The sequence below is a fragment of the Ranitomeya variabilis genome, chromosome 7 (assembly GCF_051348905.1).
Source record: "Ranitomeya variabilis isolate aRanVar5 chromosome 7, aRanVar5.hap1, whole genome shotgun sequence".
NCBI lineage: Eukaryota > Metazoa > Chordata > Amphibia > Anura > Dendrobatidae > Ranitomeya > Ranitomeya variabilis.
Genome location: NC_135238.1, coordinates 37,900,227 through 37,927,015, shown reverse-complemented (window position 1 = coordinate 37,927,015; position 26,789 = coordinate 37,900,227). Strand labels below are relative to the sequence as shown.

The 26,789-nt window shown below is 42.4% G+C and overlaps 1 protein-coding gene across 3 annotated transcripts in view; it reads right to left on the bottom strand.

The window, feature by feature from the left end:
• The window catches only part of PRKAR1B (protein kinase cAMP-dependent type I regulatory subunit beta), a 185,779-nt gene that overhangs the window by 123,269 nt on the left and 35,721 nt on the right, over nt 1–26,789 (bottom strand). For 2 of the 3 annotated variants that reach the window (XM_077274886.1, XM_077274888.1), the window contains exons 2-4: nt 25,652–25,855; nt 11,556–11,726; nt 2,789–2,880 (exon numbers count right to left, since the gene is read on the bottom strand). In XM_077274886.1, the coding sequence (XP_077131001.1) occupies nt 2,789–2,880; nt 11,556–11,726; nt 25,652–25,828 (440 nt within the window). In that variant the 5' untranslated portion in view covers nt 25,829–25,855. Of the gene's footprint in view, nt 1–2,788; nt 2,881–11,555; nt 11,727–17,589; nt 17,624–17,730; nt 17,766–25,651; nt 25,856–26,789 lie in introns of those variants that run through there. The other variant, XM_077274889.1, reaches the window with a different exon arrangement.

The window sequence follows — 26,789 nt, the reverse complement described above, 5'->3', positions numbered from 1 at the left end:
CATTCTATTTTGCTAACAGCAGTCATTAACCCGGGCGAAGCCGGGTAGTACAGCTAGTCTAATATATAAAGCTGAATGTGTGTATGTATGTATGTGTGTATGTCCGGGATTGGCATCTGCACCGTCGCAGCTACAGCCACAAAATTTTGCACAGTCACACGTCTGGACCCCGAGAGCGTCATAGGCTATGTTGTGAGGTGAAATTTTAACCCCGCGCGTTCCAATTCACCAAACAATTTTGCCCCTATCTACATAATGGGGAAAAAGTGAAGGGAAAAGTGTTGGAGGAAAATTGACAGCTGCCAGATGTGAACAATGAGGACTTAAAGAATGAGAGCGATGGCGCCAAAGGGTATATACCGTACAGTTGCTAAGGTGGGGCCCCGACATGGGATACTCACCACACACGGGGATATGAACACAAACACAAAATGCGCCACACACTACCACGTGCTTGAACACATATACGACCCTCAGCACACATTTCACCACACACACACCAACCTCGCCACATAAAAGTCGAAACACAAAAGTCACCACTCAAAACTCGCAACGCGCAAAACTCGCTACATGCAAAACTCGCCATATGCAAAACTAGGCTCACGCAAAACTCGCCACACGTGCAAAACTCACCTCATGGAAAACTCACCTCATGCAAAACTTGCACACACAGAAAAATTGCCACATGTACAAAAGTTGCACCACATGCAAAAGTTGCCTCACACAAAACTTGCACATACTCAAAACGCACCACACATAAAACTCGCCACGCGCAAAACTCGCCATGCACAAATCTTGCTGCACACAACTTGCTACACTAACCTGTCACATGCAACTCGACACACAAAATGTTGCTACACGCATGTCGCCACACAAAACTCATCTCACAAAAGTCGCTACATGCATGTCGCCACACGCAACTCAACACACACAACTTGACACATGAAACTCGCCCTAAAACACACACAAGTCTGGTATTATCCTTCAAAAATAAAAATCTGATTAATAAGCAGACAAACTACAAGAGCAACAAATGTACCATATAGGAAATACGGCAGCTGTCAGTCACATGACCTGTCTATTATGTGTATGTGTAAGCTAATATATACTGCCAGGGGGTGGGCTTCCTGTTGGCTGGGGATTTATCAGGCTGCCAATAGCAACCAATCACAGCTCAGCTTCTATTTTGCTACAGTTAATTAACCTGAGCTCTGATTGGTTAATATAGGCAACAAAGACATTCTCAGTATAACAAAGCTAATATATGTTGTGAAATGCTTCTATTAGCTTAGTTTTTGCCTTTTAATAATTACATTTCTATCTATTTGTTTTGTGGTTTTTGTGTGCAGAATACATTTTTGTTAACACATTCTATTTTGCTAACAGCAGTCATTAACCCGGGCGAAGCCGGGTAGTACAGCTAGTTACTATATAAGGGGACACTCAGGGCATTATTACTATATAAGGGGGCACTCGGGGCATTATTACTATATAAGGGGGCACTCGGGGCATTATTACTATATAAGGGGGCACTCGGGGCATTATTACTATATAAGGAGACACTCGGGGCATTACTACTATATAAGGGGACACTCGGGGCATTATTACTTTATAAGGGGACACTCGGGGCATTATTACTATATAAGAAGACACTCGGGGTATTATTACTATATAAGGGGACACTCGGGGCATTATTACTATATAAGGGGGCACTCGGGACATTATTACTATATAAGGAGACACTCGGGGCATTATTACTATATAAGGAGACACTCGGGGCATTATTACTTTATAAGGGGACACTGGGCATTATTACTATATAAGAAGACACTCGGGGTATTATTACTATATAAGGGGACACTCGGGGCATTATTACTATATAAGGGGACACTCGGGGCATTATTACTTTATAAGGGGACACTCGGGGCATTATTACTATATAAGGGGACACTCGGGGCATTATTACTTTATAAGGGGACACTCGGGGCATTATTACTATATAAGAGGACACTCGGGGCATTATTACTATATAAGGGGACACTCGGGGCATTATTACTATATAGTGGGACAGTCAAAGCATTATTACTATATAAGGAGACACTCGGGTCATTATTACTATATAAGGGGACACTCGGGGCATTATTAGTATATAATGGGAAACGCGGGCATTATCACTATATAAGGGGACACTTGGGGCATTATTACTATATAAGGGGACACTTGGGGCATTATTACTTTATAAGGGGACACTCGGGGCATTATTACTATATAAGGGGACACTCGGGGTATTATTACTATATAAGGGGACACTCGGGCCATTATTACTATATAAGGGGACACTCGGGGCATTATTAGTATATAGTGGGACAGTCAAAGCATTATCACTATATAAGGGGACACTTGGGGCATTATTACTATAAGGAGACACTCGGGTCATTATTACTATATAAGGAGACACTTGGGACATTATTACTACATATAAGGGGACACTCGGGACATTATTACTATATAAGGGGACACTCGGGGCATTATTACTATATAATGGGACACTCGGGGCATTATTACTATATAAGGAGACACTTGGGACATTATTATTTTATAAGGGGACACTCGGGGCATTATTACTATATATAAGGGTGCACTCGGGGCATTATTACTATATAAGGGGACACTCGGGGCATTATTACTATATATAAGGGGGCACTCGGGGCATTATTACTTTATAAGGGGGCCTAGACGCCCCACCACTAGCTGCTCTACAACAAACCCAAGCAATTGGACTTCATACCTTCTCTCGTTGTCGTCAAGGTGAGCAAATAGGACATTTTTGGAAATGGCCTTAGCGAGGGCCGTCATCGTCTTGTAGTCCTTTGGAATAACCTGCAGAAAAAAACAACAGTGAAGAAGATCATTTTCATGTCCTTGGCATGGACGACCAAGCGATTCTGTGAAGAATACAGAAAGTATCCAAGCCGACAAAAGGGCAGGACCTCTCATTTCACACAAGCTGCCTTTGGATCCGACCACCTTTGATAGAGAGCAGCGGTGGCCAGTTATCTAGTCAAAGAGCAATAAACTATAGAAATTAAAATCTCTCTGTTCTTGAGAATGAATAGGATTCTTAATAAGAAGAAAATTACAAAATTGCTTGTTTTTTCAAGCACTTTGAAATTTTCCCATTTATCAAGTAAAGTAGAAACAAGTTTTTAAAAAGTCTCCAAAAAGTGTCCAAATACTTTAAGAGGGAGCCTCATCAGCTGAAAAATGCCCAGTTTTTGCTCTTATTTCATTCCTGCTGCTCCCCTGAGCATTCTGTATTTTTTATGCTTCTAGAGATATGAATCTTTTTACTTGGTGGTAATTTTTATGGTGTTTATGAAGAGGGCTTAGCTCAAAGGATCCTCGGGGGCGTGTCTTTAGGCGGCCCTGCATAATTACCCTGCGAGTCACGTCCCCTTTAAATGTCGTAAAAATTTGTACTAAATAAAAAGGTCCAAATCTCTGGAAAAGTATGGTGGATTTAAAAAAAACAAAAACCGGAATACTCAAGGGAGCAAAGAGAATAGATAATACCTAAAACTGGCCACTTGTCCTCCCTGATCCGAGCTCGGGAAAAGTTTTGGACAGTTTGTAAATATTTAAACTGTGATTTTTCAAAGTGGAGTTTTCCTTTAAGCTGGTGGCTGTAGAAACAATAGCATGGACGCATTTTAGCACAGTGCGTTTCAGGTCTGCAAATCATCTGTAATGTTCGGCAGGCTTTTAAGCGCCTTTAGAGAAGGCAGGGTGAGGGTTGCGTCCTGTCTATTAGATTTCAGTAAAAAAAACCTTCTATGAGTCAGGAGGCTTCTGTGTGGCCGGGGGTAGCGAAAGAACATCGGTTCCAGGGAAGAGACTTTCATCATAAATGCAGCCTATCATCCGATGCCGATCATCTACTTTTGCCAATGAAAATCTGATGCCTCCGAGACTAAGAACATCAACCGTCAACAACCCCAATTCCAGCGCTTAGCCTCCGCTCTGCCCTCTTGCCCTGGTGCAGTGGAATGTGGGGTAATAGTATTGGGGTTGATGTCAGATTTGTAATGTCAGCTGACATCAAGCTCGGGGGTTAGTAATGGAGAGGCATCTATAGGAGGTGATTTTTTTTCTTGCACCCATTGACTTACATTGGCGAGGCTCGTCCGATATACGCCACCACTTTTTTTTAAATCCGATCCGAACTGAGGAAAAAAATGTAGATGAACACATAATCATTGACTAACATTAGTCAGAGTGCAATCCGATTTTTTATCGAATTGCACTCGTCCGTTTTTAATGTCGATGAGTATGAGCTTTTTTTTTTATTTATTTCACCCCCGGAGTGGTGCTTTAATAACATACAAGGTCGTGTGAAAACCCTTGGACTCATGAGCTTTCTCAACCTTACATTCTGACATGGATTTTCAAAGTAAATACACCAGCCTCCTCGGATCTAAGAGATCTATTTACCGTAATAATATTTGCGATTTATATTATAAAATCTGGTGATTTATTTGTCCACAAGGGACACATTTCCACTTATAAAGGGCGACTAATCTGCCTCAAAATGTGCTGGATGTTTGCTTCGGATTTGCAGCGGATTTTATCTTACGCATTTCAAAGAAAATCTGCAGCAAAAAGTGACTGGAAATCTGCATTCCGAGGTAATTTATCCGTGGGTTTCCCTGGATGTTTTAAGAAGAATATAGGAGACTTTACATAAGATGTTATCCACAGTGCTGTTACTGTGCAGCCTATTTGCCCTGTGTGAACACAGCCTTAGGCTGGGGTCACACTTGGCGTAAGACAATACGCCACGTATTATACGTCCGTACTACGGCCGTAATACGGAGAAATGTTCCCAAAATATTGATCCGTAGTCAGGGTGTGTCAGCGTATTTTGCGCATGGCATCCTCCGTATGTAATCCGTATGGCATCCGTTCTGCGAGATTTTCACGCAGGCTTGCAAAACCGACATCTAATGGATTTATGTGCTCAAATGTTCGGGAAAACATATATACAGTATATATATATATATATATATATATATATATATATATATACACACTCACTGGCCACTTTATTAGGTACACCTGTCCAACTTCTTGTTAACACTTAATTTCTAATCAGCCAATCACATGGCGGCAACTCAGTGCATTTAGGCATGTAGACATGGTCAAGACAATCTCCTGCAGTTCAAACCGAGCATCAGTATGGGGAAGAAAGGTGATTTGAGGGCCTTTGAACGTGGCATTGTTGTTGGTGCCAGAAGGGCTGGTCTGAGTATTTCAGAAACTGCTGATCTACTGGGATTTTCACGCACAACCATCTCTAGGGTTTACAGAGAATGGTCCGAAAAAGAAAAAAAATCCAGTGAGCGGCAGTTCTGTGGGCGGAAATGCCTTGTTGATGCCAGAGGTCAGAGGAGAATGGGCAGACTGGTTCGAGCTGATAGAAAGGCAACAGTGACTCAAATCGCCACCCGTTACAACCAAGGTAGGCCTAAGAGCATCTCTGAACGCACAGTGCGTCGAACTTTGAGGCAGATGGGCTACAGCAGCAGAAGACCACACCGGGTACCACTCCTTTCAGCTAAGAACAGGAAACTGAGGCTACAATTTGTACAAGCTCATCGAAATTGGACAGTAGAAGATTGGAAAAACGTTGCTTGGTCTGATGAGTCTCGATTTCTGCTGCGACATTCGGATGGTAGGGTCAGAATTTGGCGTAAACAACATGAAAGCATGGATCCATCCTGCCTTGTATGGAGCATCTTTGGGATGTGCAGCCGACAAATCTGCGGCAACTGTGTGATGCCATCATGTCAATATGGACCAAAATCTCTGAGGAATGCTTCCAGCACCTTGTTGAATCTATGCCACGAAGAATTGAGGCAGTTCTGAAGGCAAAAGGGGTCCAACCCGTTACTAGCATGGTGTACCTAATAAAGTGGCCGGTGAGTGTATATTCTGTATTTAGATTTCATTCAGCGCGATATCTGTGAACAGCCGGTAATTCAATTGCCGGCTTTTCATTTCTCCTGCACAAACCCGACAGGATATGAGACATGGTTTACATACAGTAAACCATCTCATATCCCCTTTTTTTTGCATATTCCACACTACTAATGTTAGTAGTGTGTATGCAAAATTTCAGCGCTGTAGCTGCTAAAATAAAGGGTTAAATGGCGGAAAAAATTGGCGTGGGCTCCCGCGCAATTTTCTCCGCCAGAATGGTAAAGCCAGTGACTGACGGCAGATATTAATAGCCAGGAGAGGGTCCATGGTTATTGCCCCCCACTGGCTACAAACATCTGCCCCCAGCCACCCCAGAAAAGGCACATCTGGAAGATGCGCCTATTCTGGCACTTGGCCACTCTCTTCCCACTCCCTGTAGCGGTGGGATATGGGGTAATGAAGGGTTAATGCCACCTTGCTATTGTAAGGTGACATTAAGCCAGATTAATAATGGAGAGATGTCAATTATGACACCTATCCATTATTAATCCAATTGTTTGAAAGGGTTAAAAAACACACAAACAAGATTTAAAAGTATTTTAATGAAATAAACACAGCGGTTGTTTTAATAATTTATTGCTCTCTCAATCCATTTGCAGGCCCTCGCTTGGCAAAATAATAAACGCACAAGATACATACCTTCTGATGTCCGATCACGTCCCACGAGGTAATCCATCTGAAGGGGTTAACTAATATTACAGGCACGAGCTGTGATAAACCACTCGCTCGTGCCTGTAATCCCCGGGTGCTGAAAGGAAAGCAGGATCTGTACTTACATTGAGTCGCGGTGATGCGCCCCTGCTGGATGTTCTCATGAACTGCAGCCTGGGAACTTTTTCCCACACTCCAGGTCATATAAGGACATCCACCAGGAGGCGCATCACCGCGACTGAAGGAAATGTAGGTCAATGACCTACATTTCATTCATTCGCCGGGGAATTACAAGCACGAGCACACCGCTGCATTAGCAGGGCTCCTGCTTGTAAATTATTTTAACCCCTTCAGATGGATTACATCGTGGGACGTGACGGTTCAGCTGAGGGTATGTATCTTGTGCGTTTATTATTTTGCCAAGCGAGGGCCTGCAAATGGATTGAGAGAGCAATAAAATAATAAAACAACCGCTGTGTTTATTTCATTAAAATACTTTTAAATCATGTGTGTGTGTGTTTTTTAACCCTTTCATACAATTGGATTAATAATGGATATGTGTCATAATTGACGCCTCTCCATTATTAATCTGGCTTAATGTCACCTTACAATAGCAAGGTGGCATTAACCCTTCATTACCCCATATCCCACCGCTACCGGGAGTGGGAAGAGAGTGGCCAAGTGCCAGAATAGGCGCATCTTCCAGATGTGCCTTTTCTGGGGTGGCTGGGGGCAGATGTTTTTAGCCACGGGGGGGCCAATAACCATGGACCCTCTCCTGGCTATTAATATCTGCCCTCAGTCACTGGCTTTACCATTCTGGCGGAGAAAATTGCGCGGGAGCCCACGCCAATTTTTTCCGCCATTTAACCCTTTATTTTAGCAGCTACAGCGCTGAAATTTTGCACATACACACTACTAACATTAGTAGTGTGGAATATGCAAAAAAAAAGGGGATATGAGATGGTTTACTGTATGTAATCTATGTCTCATATCCTGTCGGGTTTGTGCAGGAGAAATGAAAAGCCGGCAATTGAATTACCGACTTTTCACTAAACACCGCTGCGTATTTCTCGCAAGTCACACTGCTGGTCCGTGTGGAATCCGTATTTTTCTCGCCCCCATAGACTTTCATTGGCGAATTTTTTGCGCAATACGCTGACAAACGCAGCATGCTGCGATTTTGTACGGCCGTAGAAAACCGTATAATACTGAACCGTAATATACGGCTGATAGGAGCAGCCCCATTGAGAATAATTGTGCCGTTTATTTTGCGAGTTTTACGGACGTAGTTTCTGCGCTCTTGCGTCCGTAAAACACGCATGTGTGACCCCGGCCTTAGGGCTACATGCGGCTGTACACACTGAGCAGTACCCGGCACTTTCCTGCCCTACATGTGCTCAGTGGTCAATGTGGTCAGATGTATTAAAATTCATCACATTTCCAAAACAGAAAGACAACCCCAAGGTTTAGTGCGAAGACATGTCCGGAGATACCCGACTTGTTTTTACTTGAATATTTCCATCAGACGTCACCTGTACTCAATTCCTACCTGCCCCGAGGGCAACAAGCCGTATGCCAACGAGCACGAAAACCATCCGACTACTAACGACATCCAGCCATTCTCACTGTCTCAGAAACTACGCATCCTTCCTCCCGTAGACAAAAGCAATATCCTGGGGTGATTAAAAGATTGCTCCGCAGTGACAGAGGTTAAGCAGCTCTTAAAGGGATACTTCCACGGGCAATTTCCACCTAATGCCAGATTAATGGTCCATCTTTATAACTAGGAAAAATGACACTGGTCTACAGATATCCAGAACAAAGATGAGGCAGCACATTCAGTTGGTGAAAAAGTGAGAATGATACTTAAAGGGGTTGTCCAGGCTGGGGGTTCCAAGTCTGAAGTCACTCTATATGACTGCAGACTTGTGAATCCTCACAGTGCGCGCTGTCAAGATTCTCCAGTGCTGGCGACGAGAGCGGGCGAGTGTGTGACGGCTAGTATGTGATTTGCATACATGCGGTCACATACCGACTAGACTTCCGTATTGACCAAGGCCAGACATGTCTAGTTGGAATGTGAGCTGAAGTATGCAAATCGTATGCTTGTGGTCACATGTCCGTCATCTCACTGCGCCGCCACTGGAAAATCCTGACAGCACGCACTGTGAGGATTCACAAGTCTGGCAAGTATGTGATTTACGTACATATGATCACAAGCTGACTAGTCATGATGGGACTCGCTTAATCCAAGTGTATTGAGATAGGTCGGACATGTCTAGTTGGAATGTGACCAGTTGCGGTTATATGGCCGCCCACTTCCCGAACCGTTACTGGAAAATCCTGACAGTGCGCATCGTGAGGATTCACAAGTCTGGAAAGTATGTGATTTACATACCTGGGATCACATGCTGACTAGACGTGTCCAGCCTCGCTTAATGCAACTGGATTGAGATAGGTCGGACACTTCTAGTTGGAATGTGACCGGAAGTATGAAAATCGCATAATTGTGGTCACATGGCCGCCCACTCCCGACAGCGTCACTGGAGAATCCTGACAGTGCGCATCATGAGGATTCACAAATGTGGCAAGTTTGTGATTTACAAACATGTGATCACAAGCTGACTAAACATGTCCAGCCTCGCCTAATGTAAATGGATTGAGATAGGTCAGACACGCACTGTCGGGATACACAAGTCTGGAAAGTATGTGATTTACATACCTGCGATCACAAGCTGACTAGACATGTCCAGCCTCGCTTAATCCATGTGTATTGAGATAGGTCGGACACGTCTAGCAGGAATGTGACCAGAAGTATACAAATCGCATACTAGTGGTCACATGGCCACCCACTCCCTGCAGCGTCACTGGAGAATCTTGACAGTGCGCATCCTGAGGATTCCCAAGTCTGGCAAGTATGTGATTTACATATATGATATCACATGCTGACTAGACATGTGCAACCTCGTTTAATGCAAGTGTATTGAGATAGGTTGGACATGTCTAGTTGGAATGTGGCCAAATCGCATACTTGCGGTCACATTAACGTCCGCTGACGGTGTCGGCACCAAATGCCGGCAGTTTTTTTTTACCAAAAAACCTTTGTAAAAACAAAACCAAAGGATCTACGGCAGAATTGCTGTTAATTGTGATAAATCTTTCGTGTTGAGAAGCCATAAAGGTTTCCAAAAATTGAATTTCGGGCCGTTGTCTGTATTTCTCTGTTCTAACGATATCGAAGGAATGTGAAGATGTTAATCTAATCTTCGAGTCCTAAGTAATGAAAGACTTCAGAACGAGGCGCTGACCATAACAACTAGTGAACCAAGAAAGACATAAAACACCAAGAAAATGAAAATGTACAAAAAAAATGTGGTTTCAGAAATTGATAAGACTTTTTAAGACTCGTGAATCACCAGGCAGGTCATAAAAGGAACGGTTGGGTCCAACCTTGGTGACCTCCACCATTACCAAGATCGATGGGTCCTAAATCCCCATTCGTACTGACAATGGAGACATCCTGACAATTACTTATCATTTTTAGATTGTGTTTATTTCTTTATAACTTTATTATATTTGGTGCCTTCATAAATTACATGGTTGTCTATCCGTTATGGTGGCCTCAGTAGGTAGAATGACTAGCCAAAAATGACCTCCTCCATCCTAAGGCCTCATTCAGACGTCCGTGTATCCAGGGAGGTGGAGTCGGTAAGCCAAACCTCCGACTCCACCAAAATGGGCTCTGACTCCGACTCTACCAAAATGGGCTCCGACTCTGACTCCACGACTCCGACTAGACAGCCCTGAGTCAGGGCTGTGGAGTTGGTAAGCCTAACTTCTGACTCCATCAAAATGGGCTCCGACTCCAACTCTACCTAAATGGGCTCCGACTCCACGATTCCACAGCACTAACAGGGCTGTGAAGTCAGTAAGCCAAACCTCCGACTCCTCAATTTCCATAACACCAACTCTGACTCTACCAAAATGGTCTCGAGCTCCGACTCTTCCAAAACGGGCTCAGACTCCACGACTCCGACTGTCAGGGCTGTGGAGTCGGTAAGCCAAACCTCCGACTCCTCAATTTCCATGACACCAACTCTGACTCTACCAAAATGGGCTCCGACTCCGACTCCACAGCCCTGCGTGTATCTCGAACACGGACTGGTTGTGGATCTCCCGACTCATCCCAAACTCAACACCCCTCGTAGGTATACATGAGGATGTTGAGTTTGGGTCGGGAGACCAGAGGCCAGTTGGTGATCGAGATACAAGGACACCTGAATGAGGCCTTAGATGGAGGTCTTCAAAGGAGACAACCAATTTCTTCTGAAAATATTACATGACCACATCTTTTTTACTTCAATCTTAAGCAGTTGCCTCAAGATCTTTCTTCAGGAGCACACTGCTCCCCCTGCCTATCGGCTCCTGCTTGTCAGAGGAAGGGGCGATGGTCTCTTGTAGCTCCACCATCCAGCCTGGTGGCAGGGCGCTGTAGCTAGCCTTAACTGTTCGCTCTCCAATGCTGCAAAGAGAGGCAGCTTAGCCTCCTGATCCAGTTGGTTTCAAAGCAGCGCTTACAAGCTCTATAGGAAACAGCTTGGATGGATTGCGCTCCTCGCTTAGGAGACCAGCCACCACTGGTAAGACTGCAGAGGTGGCCAGTAACCTAAGCAACAAATAGCAATTGTGTTTACATGCATTTTTTCCTTTTCCAGGCTTTTATCTATAGGAAAAAATTGTACAAAGGAAAGTGTCAACAGCCCCCGTCCGTCAAGGAATTCTGGGAGTGGTAGTTTTGGCTGATTGCCGTTCCTTCGTTACCATTTCATTGACCCTTTCATTGCTTTTTCCACACACATTACCTTTCTAACATAGGACACGGCATCTTCCTCCGTGTACACCTCCGCGCTGACTCCCCCTCTTCTACGCCGGGCTTTGACCACAGGGTTCGGAGGCGGGGGAGAGATTTCATCATCGTGAGAGTCCGACTGGGAGTTGGACTTCTGCTGAGCCAATATCTGTTTGCATTCTTCCTGTAAATACAGAACGACAGCGCGGTGAATCAACAGCGAATAATTAAAAAATATATTTTTTAAAAGAAGTTTTTCACTTTTTTTTTTTTACAATAAAAATACAAAAAAAATTGGGAAAAACACCCATACAATTATGTGGTGATTCATGTTCAGTTCACAAGTATTCAAGTGCATGTGGGAGATGGGAGAGATACGTAGCTGCTGTCAGCGGATGAAAACTACTGTATCTAAGGTATACGGGCACCTTAAAGGGAGTGTGTCACGTCATACAGGAAGTTCGAGCTGTGGACGGCACGGGATAGAGAAGGGGAAGCTGAGCGGGATGATATATAGGTTTGTGGCAAAAGATTCAGTATAACTTGTATTTTATTCAGTAAAATCTTTGGTATTAGTATGGATAGGAGTCCAGTGGGCGGTCCTACTAGTGATTGATAGTTTCTCCTGTAACACTGTGCATGATAGTTGTGAATAGCTGTCAATCATTAGTAGGTTCGCCCACTGGACTGGATAGAAGTCCAGTGGGCGGTCCTGCTAGTGATTGACAGTTTCTCCTGTAACACTGTGCATGATAGTTGTCAACAGCTGTCAATCTCTAGTAGGACCGCCTACTGGACTCAACACAAAAAAGTCTATCAATCTGATCAGCTCCTTCCTGCTCTATAACATCCTGCCTGCAGATCAGAGACATGGCAGTTTCCCTTTAAAGCCATGTTCATATACTAAATCTTTAGTGCGGATTTTACACAGGGATTTCTAAACACAAATCCACAGTATTCCCAGATATAAAACACATATTTGTCGCACGTATTTATGCAGCAGTGTGACCTGTGGTTTTGATATAAATGGGTTTAACCCGAACCCCCCAAAAAAGTGCATTCGACATAAATCGACATGCTGCGGAATTAAAAAATGCAATAAAAGTCAATTTCTGCGTAAAAAAGCCCACAGCATGCGGCTGAGAATCCGCAGCATGTGGATTTCTGTTGCAGAAACGCACCTTTTGGGTGCGGATTTTACCCATTCATTAACATGGTGGCCCTGGAATCCACAGGTTACACTCTCGGCTTTGTATTGTCTTGTTGTGTTTTTTTTGTGCTTTTGCGCAAAAAACCCCCAAAACCTTGCAAAAATCTGTGCAAATTTTGATGCGGAATTTTATCGATTTCAGATTTGAAATACATGTGAAAATCTGCAACAAACATGCAAAGTGTGAACATAGCCTAACACGGCAAGCTAAGGGCACATCATATTTTCATATTAATAACAGTCATGGATGTCACATACTGTAGCTGGGGCAATGTGAATGGGGGGCCCAGACCATCCAGAGACCCTGTTATATGCCCAAATTTATACATACACCTAAATATGGAACATAACGAGACAGAAATCCCCTACAAGGTGAGAGCCTATATACAAATCCCACAAATATTACAGTCCAACAGCGCCTCTAGTGGACAAATCATCACACAACACAATAAAAAAAAGCAATAAAAAATGTAAAAAATTACTGTTACTGCCCTCAAGATTTATTTTACATCAGTCAATATAATCCGCATATTCTCTGAAAAGTTAAACAATTAATTATATCAGTTACAAACAATTACCGCATTTCAGTAAAAAAAAAATTCCTTTTACAGATGTAATTCTCACATTTAAATAATATAAAATAAATAAAAAAAATTTTATGCAGCTTTTTCTTATATATAAATATATATACACACATATAAACACACACACACACATATATATATATATATATATATATATATATATATATATATATATATATATATAATGGTTGCCCAATTCTAACGCATCGGGTATTCTAGAATATGTATGTAGTTTATTTATGAAGATATCAGAATAATGCAATGAATACACAGGATTCGTCCGGCCGGGTGCGACCAATTAGCGAAGTGTGGTTCAAATTCCGCGCCAATTCGTGTCCGGACTGCGCCTGTCGCTGATTGTTCACGGCCGGCCGGGCACGACCAATCAGTGAAGCCAGGGCCAGCTCCAGGTTTTTGAGGGCCCTGGGCGAAAGAGTCTCACAGCCCCCGTAGTATATAGCACAGCCAGGTAGTATATAGCACAGCCAGGTAGTATATAGCACAGCCAGGTAGTATATAGCACAGCCCACGTAGTATATTGCACAGCCACATAGTATATTGCACAGCCACGTAGTATACTGAACAGCCACGTAGTATATAGCACAGCCACATAGTATATAGCACAGCCCACTCAGTATATAACACAGCCCACGTAGTATATAGCACAGCCCACGTAGTATATTGCACAGCCCACGTAGTATATAGCACAGCCCACGTAGTATACAGCACAGCAACATAGTATATAACACAGCCACGTAGTATATAACACAGCCCACGCAGTATATAACACAGCCCACGTAGTATATAACACAGCCCATGTAGTATATAGCCCAGCCCACGTAGTATATAGCACAGCCCACGCAGTATATAACACAGTCCATGTAGTATATAACACAGTCCACGCAGTATATAACACAGCCACCTAGTATATAGCACAGCCACGTAGTATATAGCACAGCCTACGTAGTATATAGCACAACCAACGTAGTATATATAACACAGCCCATGTAGTATATAACACAGCTCACGCAGTATGTAACACAGCCCACGTAGTATATAACACAGCCCACATAGAATATAGCGATGTGGGCACCATATCCATGTTAAAAAAAATGTTTAAATAAAAAATAGTTATATACTCACCTTCCAGTGGATCCCGGATCCAGGCCAGACCTTCAGCGATGCTCCCGCCAGGTCTGCTCCCAGTAATGCCTTGCAGCAATAACCCGTGATGATGTAGCGGTCTCACGAGACCGATACGTCATCTGGGTCATTGCCGCAATGCATTCTTGGGACCGGAGCATCGCGAGAAGCGGGAAAGGCTGCCACGGACGCCGGAAGGTGAGAATATAATGATGTTTTTTTTATTATTATTTTTAACATTATATGTTTTTACTATTGATGCTGCATAGGCAACTATGTAAATTTGGCCTTTAGGATATCAGGTGACAACCCCTTTAAGAAGACCTGTCACTTGCCATAAATATGTATTTTTTAAATTCGGTGTAAATGGCGCTGTTCTCCTGAATCCAGCGTTGTTTTTCTTTTCTTCCTGTGCCTCTCCAATCCTGAGATATGGCTCTTTATTCTCTGTATATAAATCTAGTCTTATTAGGCAAGTGGGCGTCATACTCATCCCTTATATGGACACGTCTTCTTCAGGACCACACCCAGTTGATTAAAAAGAATGCATTTATATACAAAGAATAGAGGGTCATATCTCAGGAACGGAGAGGAGTAGGAAAAAAAGAAAAACATCGCCGGATTCAGGAGAACGGCGGCATTCACACCAGGTATAAAAAATTACATATTTTTGCCAAGTAATAAAAAAAAGGATTCTGATAGTGGTGATGAATATTGAGGCTTTTTTAAAATTTTTTAGAAGATACATTAAAAAGAAATTCCCAGCATAATGAAGCGTGAATTGTGGTCACCCTAGCATACCCCCAGAACTTGAATATACGGCGTGATTGTGAGGCACGGCAGATCGGGTTGTCTCTAAACACTGGATAGAGCGTTTATCTGCGAGGCTGAAGTGAGTCAGTCCAGATCCGAGTAATACGATTACGCACTCATATTTCCTGGGTAAATGTCAAAGCAATTTCTGCTCATAGATGTAACACAATGTTGAAAGACTTTCTTCAGATCTGCCCTCAGTTATTAAAAAATTGATACCCCTAAGTGACCGCGAAAATGAGGGGAAAAAAGGCGAAAAATGAAACTGGGTACGGAATGATATTAGAAAAGCGCAATCAAAGCATATTTTCGAAATACAAAAGACAGGTGAGAACTAATGAACCTTGTAGCTGAGACATAACCTTTAAAGGGAACCTGTCACTAGGTTTTCGTTACTTAATCTGAGAGCAGCATAATCTAGTGGCAGAGACCCTGATTCCAGCGATATGTCACTCGTTGGGCTCAGTTTTGATCAAATCAATATTTTATCAGCAGGAGATTATCACTAATCACTAGTAAACCTGCTGCCAGGATGTCCAGCCATGTCCACACCACTGATTGGTAGATTTCTACCTATGCACAGTGTAGACGGAAAGCTGCCAATCAGTGGTGTGGGCGGGGTTATACAGAGCTCAACATTCAGAGAGCTGCTAGATCTACAGTAGAGAAAACAGGGATTCTATCAAAACTACAACAAGCAGCCCAGTAAGTGATATATCGCTGGAATCAGGGTCTCTGGTCCTATATCATAACCCAAACTAGGACACAATAAGTACTGTGAATTTACAAAGCTACCCAATTATTTATGTAGGCTTTGAATGTAGATCTGAAATGTTAAAGCAGATCTGTCGTCAGAATTCACAAAATAAACTGCACGCATGATTAAATAGCTATCTTAGACCTGATGAGTCTGGTGTGCTTACTTTGAAAATCTATGTAAGAAGTGCTGTATTTGTGAACTTTTCACTGCCTGATATTAAAAGGATTGTCGGGTGAAAACATTTCATCACTTACCCGAAGGATAGCTGATAATTTGCTGACCGATGACTGATGGAACCCGCACTGATCAGCAGACCAGGGAATATTTATCACCCCTAACAAAATGGAATAGTGGGTCAGAGGCTCCATCTATTCTCTATGGGGCAGAGCACAGCGATTGGTCCACCCATAAAGAATAAATGGAGGGGCGATTGAGCACTGTGCCCAGCAGCTCCAATCTAAAGGGGATAAAAGTTCCCCATTTTGTCGATTAGTGCAGGTTCCAGCGCTCGGACCCCCACCGATCAACAAGTTGTAACCTATCCTATGGAAAATTGATAACCGGACAACCCCTTTAAACATTTTATGGGTCCAGCTCTAGCAAAACACAGAAAATGCTAATTTTTATTTGAAAATTCTACAGCCATATGTACATATATTTTCAAAGCTTATTCACCAGCTTCATCAGGTCCAAGAGATCAATTTAATAATACATGGCAGCTTGCATTGTGAATCCACTTTAATGTCATATTTTATCCCAATCTAATAGTACTGAGTTCATAACGATGCATTGTTATCAGCTGTTGACACATTAGGCAAAAGTTTTACAAAAAGTTTAGTCTCATTTTAATGTATCTTTAAAGCAGTTGGTCTGCAAGCAGAGATTTCACATATTGCGCTCCAGAAGAAATGTAAATATCTCTGCAATGGAGCGACGCAGCTCGAAACGGAAAAGAGCGGCAGAATCAGGGGACCTCAGGTATTTTTACAAAGTACTCAGTTTTCTGCATCAATTCCTTAAGATTTTCAAGATCTCTACTTGCAATTATGATCCATGTATTCTAAGGAAAAACTGCAGCACGATCCACATGTGATAAATGAAGATTTGTGGCAAGATCCTGATGGAAAACTGTGATTAATTTCACTGATAAAAACTTTCCCATTCCGTGTGCTCATCTCAAAAACCAGGACCGATTTTTTTTTTTTATCCACCAGAAGAAAAACAATAAAATGAAAGCAATCAGAGGACTTAATACTGAAAATATATTGGGGAAAAAAAAGTGTAACAAAAGACATTTCGGTACAATAAATTCTATATATCCATAGAAACCTAAATACAAAAAAACAAACAAATAAACTACACAAAGAATGAAGATATAAAAGAAAAAAAAAATAAAAAAATCTTAATTTTTCAGAAACTTCCAAGAAGTTGGAAATCCCTGTTCCTTTCGGGGACCACCGCAGACTGTGAGCATTTCGCCCGGCCGACAAACACATCACCGACACGTGATAATAAAGAGATAAAAGGTTGAGGTTACCATGTGATTCGGCCACTGCTCGAGTCTGGACGCCCTAAAGAAACAGCAGCGGCATTATCGGGAGCGGAGTCTTGCCTGGATACAATTTCCACCGGTGGATGCCAAGGCCACGCGGGCAATATCCGGGACTGGCATCCTTACCAGCCATCCTGGTGTCCCATAAGTCCCGCAGTGTTGGACGACTTCTAGAGAGAATAGTCCTTGGGTACGATCAGCTCTCCAGGCGTCGGTTGTCAGGCGCGCGGTGCCGTGTGGACCCGATGGTGGAATATTTCTACAGTAAACATCTCGCTGTTCTTACGTTACCATGACAACCAGCCAATTCGGAATCTCGCTCTCCCTTCTCTCCCTCTTGTACAGATCATTCTAAATAGCTCCAAATCCTGTCCGCTTACACCTGGCGCGTACGTCGTGTCACTTCAGGGGGTGGTCGGAGGGGGGGAGGAATGTGACGTAGCCGTATCGCAGGTTTTTTTTTTTTACTTTTTTATGAAAATCACAGAATATAGAACAATCAAAATTCTAAAAATTCCCCACCCCCCACTGAAAAATTTGGTTTATTAGTAAAATTTATAAACAAATGAAACAAGAACAATAGGATACTAAGGTGGGTAGTTTCTCCAAATTTAGCCCCCCAAAATGCCATTTTTATAGAATTATTCAACATCACCTAAAATAAAATCCCAGGAGTGTCCTTGAGAATTTACTAATTACATCAGTTCTGCTTGAGATAAAACACAACAAATATCCGGACTGGCTGGGGGGGCTTTGTTGACTAAGATGTTTGACAGCATGTTAGAAATAAGGCAAGAGAGTGATCCAAAAAAAGTTAAAGGGAATCTGTCGGCAGGTTTTTTCTATGTAATCTGACATGTAGGGGCTGAGACCCTGATTCCAGCAATGTATCACTTACTATTCTGTGTTTTTTGTTCCAATGAAATCAGCTTTTTATCAGCAGGAGATTATCAGTACAGGACTAGGTGTCTCGTGCCTTCTGGTCAAATAGACAGTGTACACAAAAAGCGGCCAATCAGTGGTGTGGGCGGGGTTATACATTACTCAGCATTCAGAGCTCTGCTAGATTCTATCACACCTGCTGCATCCAGCAATCTAAGTGATACATTGCTGGAATCAGGGTCTCCGTCTCTACATCACGCTGCAGATCATTGCACAAAAAAGGAAAAGGCGACATAAAGATGCAAAGGTACTGGATGCTCCTAGCGATTCAGATGGAAGTAGAGTTTACAAGCTCAAAGTTAACAGAAGACGGGTGACAGTACCTGGATGTGGCGGAGAGAGGAAGGAGTCACTAGCTGCCACCAAATTCCTGAGGAGGCAGGTTACTGACAGCAAGCACTGAGGTTTCAGTTTGTACAGTAAGGACAATACTAAACGCTAGAGTTCTAATGGCCAAATTCCAAGACCGAAAACTACAAGTTTGGCATCATCAAATTTCGACGAGTATAGTAATAGTTAACTTTCTTGGTGAGGGTCCCTGAAAAAGTGGGGACCTCTAGGACTAAAAGAAGAGTCAGAAAATGTCCTAAGCTCCATCAAAACGTCACAAAACCAGCAATTCTGGAAGGTTCCTTATGTGTTTCGCCAGGATGCATCATCAGAGGCACGATGCCCTAAGGTACACTCAGGGTTCATGAGAGAGGAGGTGAAAGTGCTCGGAAGAGCGATGACCTGAAAAGGGGGTGTGGATATGTGGGAACAATGCAGAATTTTAAGAAAAATTAAACTAGAATTGTAGGTTCTCAAATATTTGAGGGGGTTACTGTCATTAAATCCTTACAGGAGTACTCCAAACTTTGGTACTTAGAGCATGGTCATACATTTTTTTCCAACTTCTACAGCCATCACTTGCAGCCATCTTTCCATTAACATTCATGGAGAGTGCGGCAACTGATAAGGTCCCGGAGAAGAATTTATGCCATTAATGTCTAGCTTGGGAAAACCCCTTTAATTGACTGAAGACGTGATACAAGCATAAATCAGATAATTGCAATTTTAGATATAATTTTTATAAAGAAATAATAATAATAATAATACATAAACATTATTAACAATAATCTAAATAAAAAAAATAATAAATAATTAAAATAATAATAATAAAACATAATAATAATAATAATAATAAATCATAATCTAAATAATGAAAATATATATAATAAAATAATAATAATGAACTATATATAAAATAATAATAATAATAATAATGATACAAAAAATTGCTGTGTATCTAGTGCAATACTGGATCCAGCCCAAGAACAGACGTCTTTCCCACAAGCAAGACGGGAGCTATATTTGTAATCTGGGATAAAATTGGACGGTTATGACAAACACCCTATTGACTGAGTCACCTGCCCCCCTCCCCATGTTGGGTTGGTGCCCAGTAGTCCCCAGTTCGCTCAGCAGATCCTGTTCCCATCCAAGTATACGCTGTGGGCGGACGTGTATAAGAAATCATCATCTTGTTCTGCATTTAGATTTCACTTTGTTTTAATGAAGCTAATTTAGAAACTTGAAACGTGGTGCAGGGTAAAATCTCGGGAAGATTAGCATTTTTCTATATTTTGCCGCGTGTTATTTAATACGATAGCAATGAAAGATTCTGATCCAAGAACAAACCGGTTAATTAAACATCTTGATATAGTTGCTAATGGGGGATGAGTTACTAAATGAATCCATGGAGTACATACGGCTTTTGTCTGAATAATGTTATATTAGGGATGGGGGCGCTGTTGTATTGGACTCTATGAGAAATATTTGGGGAAATATGGTGGAAGTTGGTATTACAGGTAACAAAACATTTCTAGTAAGATATGGGTTGTCCAGTATTAAAAACTTTTTTGTTACGCATGGGTTATTAGAAAGTAACAATCAGAGGCATATTTCAGTGCTGTCACCCCCACTGGCTGCACTAGTGGTCGAATGTGATGGTGCATTTTCGGGATGTTATGAACTGATGAAGCCCATTATTGGCGAAACATCCGATGACACGTTGTTCCAGTCAGCCCATCACAGCGTTCCTGATCTGGACAGCGCAGTCATCACCACTGCCGACCACCTGAGTATGCCTCCATTTGTTACCCATGCCTAAAAAAAAAAAAATGCAGGACAACCCCTTTAAAGAGGACCTGTCACCAAGTCAAAAGTGAACTTTTGTTTTTGCTTTTTGCTCTTATTTTATTCCAGTTGCTCCACTGAGTATTCATTTTTTTCTTTTTTCGTTTAAAATCCACAAGTTGCGTTTTTGCCATGAAAAAAACCCACGCAGTTTTACTGTCCCAACAAAGTGAATCAGATTTCTGGCATCTCCTGCACACGCTGCTTATCTTGTCCTTGCAGATTTGAAGCCGTTTCAAACCGGCATCAAGTCAAATTTTTCAGGATCTTTCACCCATTCTAATGAATGGGAAAAAACGCATCACAAATGTACCCAAAAACACAGGAAAAATAGGTAAAATGCACATATTTCCCAAAGGTTTTTCCTGCCAAGAGACACGTTTTAGGTGCAGAAAGGTCTCCTGCAAATTATTAAAATGTGCACGTAATCATCCGGATCCAGAGCTATAGGCCTTTTTATTCAGCGCTAGTTTTAATGGTTTTTTTAAAAAATAAAGAGGCGTGGCTAACAGGATCCTCAGGGGCGTGTCTTTAATCACGAGCCTAAGCCACACCTCCTCAGTAAAGACAATAAAAATTAGAGCTAAATATAAAGCCTTATATCTCTGGGACCAGACAGCGGATTTAAAAAAAACAAAAAGCGTAATATTCCGGGGAGCAGTGGGAATAAAGTAATGACTTACTTACATTCACTGCTAATAACTGTGTCCCAAGCATCACCCCATAGGTGGGCACTTACTGTTGAAATCCTAAATGCCGAACGAATCTTGGATCCCCTCATCAGGGGTGAAGGGGCTCCTCTCATGCACATTTCGTGGCCGCCGGGTCCCGACATCCAGCATAATATCATCATATGACACGGCTACTTGGGAGGGGACTGGCAGCAATCTTATTTGTACTGATCCTATAAATGGATAAAATAGGTCGATATGGAGGGACCCAATGACCGCACCTATCAGGAATCCCTGCAATCTTCCTCTTTCTGGGTCATTGCCCTCCATTGACTGACACGAGATGGAGAATGCAGAACTAGATCGCCCAGTTATCGTTCCAACACATAAAAGAGGAAGAACGTGAAAAGGGAAGTGCGCAGGTCATGATAATTGCTTAGGTGAAAATTATTTGGTGTCACATCTCCTCCTGCCGCCATATTCATTCTGTGGGTGGTGAGATGGTGGAGGAGATGTCGGGACTAGAAGCTCTGAGCAGATCTGTCTAGCTACACAGACTAGGGTGGCTGGGACTTGTAGTGCCACCCAGTCTGGCAGAATGACTGCAGTAATCAGCTCCTTGATTTGGTCAATGGGACGGCGCCACACCCTACTAAGGCTACTTTCACACTAGCGTCGGTACGGGGCCGTCGCGCTGCGTCGGCCCGACGTACCGACGCATACTGTGCAAGCGCCGCACGACGGGGGCAGCGGATGCTGTTTTTCCACGCATCCGCTGCCCCATTGTGAGGTGCGGGGAGGTGGGGGCGGAGATGGCGAACCGTCGGCACAAAAAAAGTTACATGTAAAGTTTTTTGCTGCCGGCGGTCCGCCACAACACGACGCAACCGTCGCACGACGGTTGTGACGTGTGTCAATTGCAATGCGTCGCTAATGTTAGTCTATGGGGAAAAAAACGCATCCTGCAGACGACTTTGCAGGATGCGCTTTTTCGACAAAACGACGCATTGCGACGTATGCAAAAAAACGCTAGTGTGAAAGTAGCCTTAGCCTACCAGCTTACTGCTGGGAGTTGCCAGATATAGCTCATGCAAGCTCTGGTTTACTCCTGATTTTCTGCTCATACTTAGCCTGTTTGATTATTGTCCCAGTTTACTGACAATTCTTCGAATTTACCACTTTGTCCCTTGTCTACCCTCCTGGTTCAGATATCTGACCATTCCTGCCAGCCGGCTCCACCAGCCAGGAGCTACTCTGAAGACTCAACCCAGGGCCCCCTGTGTGAGTCCATATCACAGTGCAGGGGTTAAAGGGTGAAGGCCAGGGCTCCCCGTAGACCTGACAGTCCAGAGCTAGAGCAAAGCCTGTCCATGAAAAGCCCCATTTAGAGTGTACATATAGCCAAAAAATTCTGACCACATGAAACCCTGCAGCATTTAAATTTCTCTACTACAGGATTGATGGTTTTGCTAATTTAATAGATAAGCAATTAATATATCAAGTTATTTTGGGGACTACATGCAACTAAAAGGAAAACCACCGGCTATGTACCAACACCGCTTGATCAGAATGAAAAACACAGATTTTATTTTTTTTTTACTGAGAGATGGGAATTTTCTGCAGAACTGAAATGTTTATCTATGGTACATCCATAGGGTGCAGTACCCACAGATAACCTGTAGATGGTGTCAGGTGCTTTGTAAACTATAGTATAGCCAAAAGTTTTCTAAAAGACAGAAAATCCCCCCAAAATTTTCATAAGAAATTCTGAATTTTAACACAGAAGCTCATATAGAAGTGTGTGCTGACCACTACTGAAAGAGCGAACGCAGTTTTCTTAATCTTCTGACATTCGTTGCTGGGGTTTTTTTGCACCAAATTCTTCAAGATTCCATGAGCATTTTTTATTTTTGTTCTTTTCTGCACCTCTTTAGGCTAAAAAGTCGTAAGTTCCGTTAAAATTTGCCGTACAAAAAAAATGCATTACAGGGAAGGGACTGGAGTACAAAAATGGGGCGACTTTTTAAAAAGATTGTAAATCCTAAACTGGTCGCAAACACCTGGATTAAAAAAAAAAAAAAACACACACACACACACACAATGGTGAATAGAACAAAAAGAAAAACAAGTAAAAAATAATTCCAACAATAGGTGCAACTTAAAAGAAGAACAAGAAACAGCCTGAAAATAACAAAAATTAGACATAAAATAAGCGCAAATGCAATAAAGAATCGGGCCCTGGTCGTCCCCGAATTGTCATATACTTTCCACATTAATTTTCATGTCCTAATTTACTCAAATAGTAGTCGTGCTGTGTGTACTGACCAGGAAGTGTTATCATAAGGACACAGAGCAGCTAAGTTGCTTTTTGCCAGGATTGGATTTGCCGACTGTTCGTGTAAGTCCGCATTATAATCACAGAGGCATAACCGTTTTTTATCGGAGCCACAGATCAGATATCTCCTATGCAAATCTATGGGTCAGTGAAATCTCACAGTGCATTGCTTTCTAGTGACAGGAAAATCAGGAGAATTCTGAATTTAGCTTTTGACATAACTGGAAAACAAAATATTTCGCGGCTCAAGCAAAGTATCTTAAGAAAGAAACTATCATGTGGCTCAAGCAAGAAACTATCATGTGGCTCAAGAAACTATCATGTGGCTCAAGCAAAGCAAGTCAAGCAAGAAACTATCATGTGGCTCAAGCAAGAAACTATCATGTGGCTCAAGCAAGAAACTATCATGTGGCTCAAGCAAGAAACTATCATGTGGCTCAAGCAAAGCAAGTCAAGCAAGAAACTATCATGTGGCTCAAGCAAGAAACTATCATGTGGCTCAAGCAAGAAACTATCATGTGGCTCAAGCAAGAAACTATCATGTGGCTCAAGAAACTATCATGTGGCTCAAGCAGGAAACTATCATGTGGCTCAAGAAACTATCATGTGGCTCAAGCAGGAATCTATCATGTGGCTCAAGAAACTATCATGTGGCTCAAGCAAAGCAAGTCAAGCAAGAAACTATCATGTGGCTCAAGCAAGAAACTATCATGTGGCTCAAGCAAGAAACTATCAAGTGGCTGAAGCAAGAAACTATCATGTGGCTCAAGCAAGAAACTATCAAGTGGCTGAAGCAAGAAACTATCATGTGCCTCAATCAAGAAACTATCATATGGCTCAAGCAGGAATCTATCATGTGGCTCAAGAAACTATCATGTGGCTCAAGCAAAGCAAGTCAAGCAAGAAACTATCATGTGGCTCAAGCAAGAAACTATCATGTGGCTCAAGCAAGAAACTATCAAGTGGCTGAAGCAAGAAACTATCATGTGGCTCAAGCAAGACGCTATCATGTGCCTCAATCAAGAAACTATCATGTGGCTCAAGAAACTATCATGTGGCTCAAGCAAGAAACTATCATGTGGCTCAAGAAACTATCATGTGGCTCAAGCAGGAAACTATCATGTGGCTCAAGCAGGAAACTATCATGTGGCTCAAGAAACTATCATGTGGCTCAAGCAGGAAACTATCATGTGGCTCAAGCAGGAAACTATCATGTGGCTCAAAGAAGCTCACAGTTCTCACAATGCATTGCTCTCTAGTAACAGGAAATCAATAGAATTCTGAATTGAACTTTCAACATAACCAGAGCAGACAATATCATGTGACTCAAGCAATAAGATATCATGTAGTTCAAGCAAAGCAGCTCAAGCAAGAAAATACCATGTGACTCAAGAAAAGTATCTACAGCAAACAAATGTTGTAACCCAAAGCAATATCTTGTGACTGAACCAAAATATTTCATGTGACTCAAACATAATTACTTAAAGGGATTTTCCATCAGGAACGGCAAGATATTGATAAAGGTTAGGTTTCTCCTTGGTCTCTGATTATGCATGAAAATGCAACAGACTGATGCCACCTGCCTTCGGAATCAATGCAGCAAATCACTTGCCTTAGTGGTCCTGTGCCATCCGCCATTGATTGTCTGCAGTGGTCAAATGGGAAAGAAGGCACGTGACTTTTATAAAGAAGGAAACAGAGACCAACAGGAAGCCAGGGCGCTTTTGTTATTTTATCCATGTGCTTCCTATAATTTTTATTGATCATGGAAAACCCCTTTAAGACAATATATATCAATTTAAAACAAAATGCATGATGTTGGGAAAACGTCCCTTAACATGTAAAGGGTTAAGACTTCAGCCGCTTATTGTCCCAGGCTGATAAATGATGACAATACATAAGACATCACTTCCCGACTACTGACCTTTTCCAATTTCTCGAAATGTTCTCTCAGGAACTTCATGGGGCGGTCGGGTTTGGCAATGCACAGGTTCACAATACATTCCTTCAATATTTGCTGGATGTTGAATCGTTGCACGTAGACTTCACAGCCTTTTAAGCTTTCATCCTCTATGTTAGACGAGGATGAAGACGCCATCATGGATTATTGGAAAGAGCTGCTGTAAACCTAGAAAAGACAGGAAGATTTGTATCACTCGTTTTTGGTTTTCATCAGCAGTCAGCAAATGGAAATGGAGCGGGGATGGAATTAAATTAAAGTAAAGTAGAGTAAAAATTAGGAATAGGGAAGAGTTAGATTAGTGAGTTGAGGTCTAAATAGATATATTTTTAAAGCACTATTAAAAAAGGAAGGGCTAGGTATTAGTCGGATCATTCGGGGTAGTGCATTCCAGAAAACTGGAGCACCACGAGAGAAGACTCGGAGACGGAGGTACGACGTTTAGATTATGGAGGATGTTAGTCTCATGCTAGTTGCAGAATGGAGGGCATGGATAGGGTGATAGACAGAAATGAGGGATGAGATATAGGGTGGTGTAGAGTTGTGGAGAGCTTTGTGGGCGAGAGAGATAAGCTTGCATTGTATTCTGTAGCGGATGGGCAACCAGTGCAATAACTGGCACAAGGTGGAGGCATTGGTGTAGGAGCTGGACAGAAATACGACCCTGACTGCTGCATTCAGGACGGATTGGAGAGGAGAAAGTTTGGTGAAACCAATCAGTAGAGAGTTGCAGTAGTCCAGACGAGAAGGAATAAGAGCGACAGTATGGAGTATTTGCAGCTTTACAAGTGAGAAAAGGTTGAACTATGTGACTGATGAATTGTGCTCCCTGTCACAATTCCCCTGTATTGCCCTTGCGAGTAGGTGGTCATCTGGTTTATCTCACCAGTAGTGGATTAAGAGAAGGGTAGGAGACTAGTCTACATGTGATTGCAAGATCGCCTGCAGACTTGTACCCTAAGGCCGGACAAACCAGGACAACAGAACATTTCTAAAGTGAGCTATGCGTAACTTTTCATGAATATGAGGGGTGGACTTAGGCCCTGTCCACCCATGTTTCATCCATATTGGGCTAGCTGGCTGGAGTAACTTCCGAGTTGCG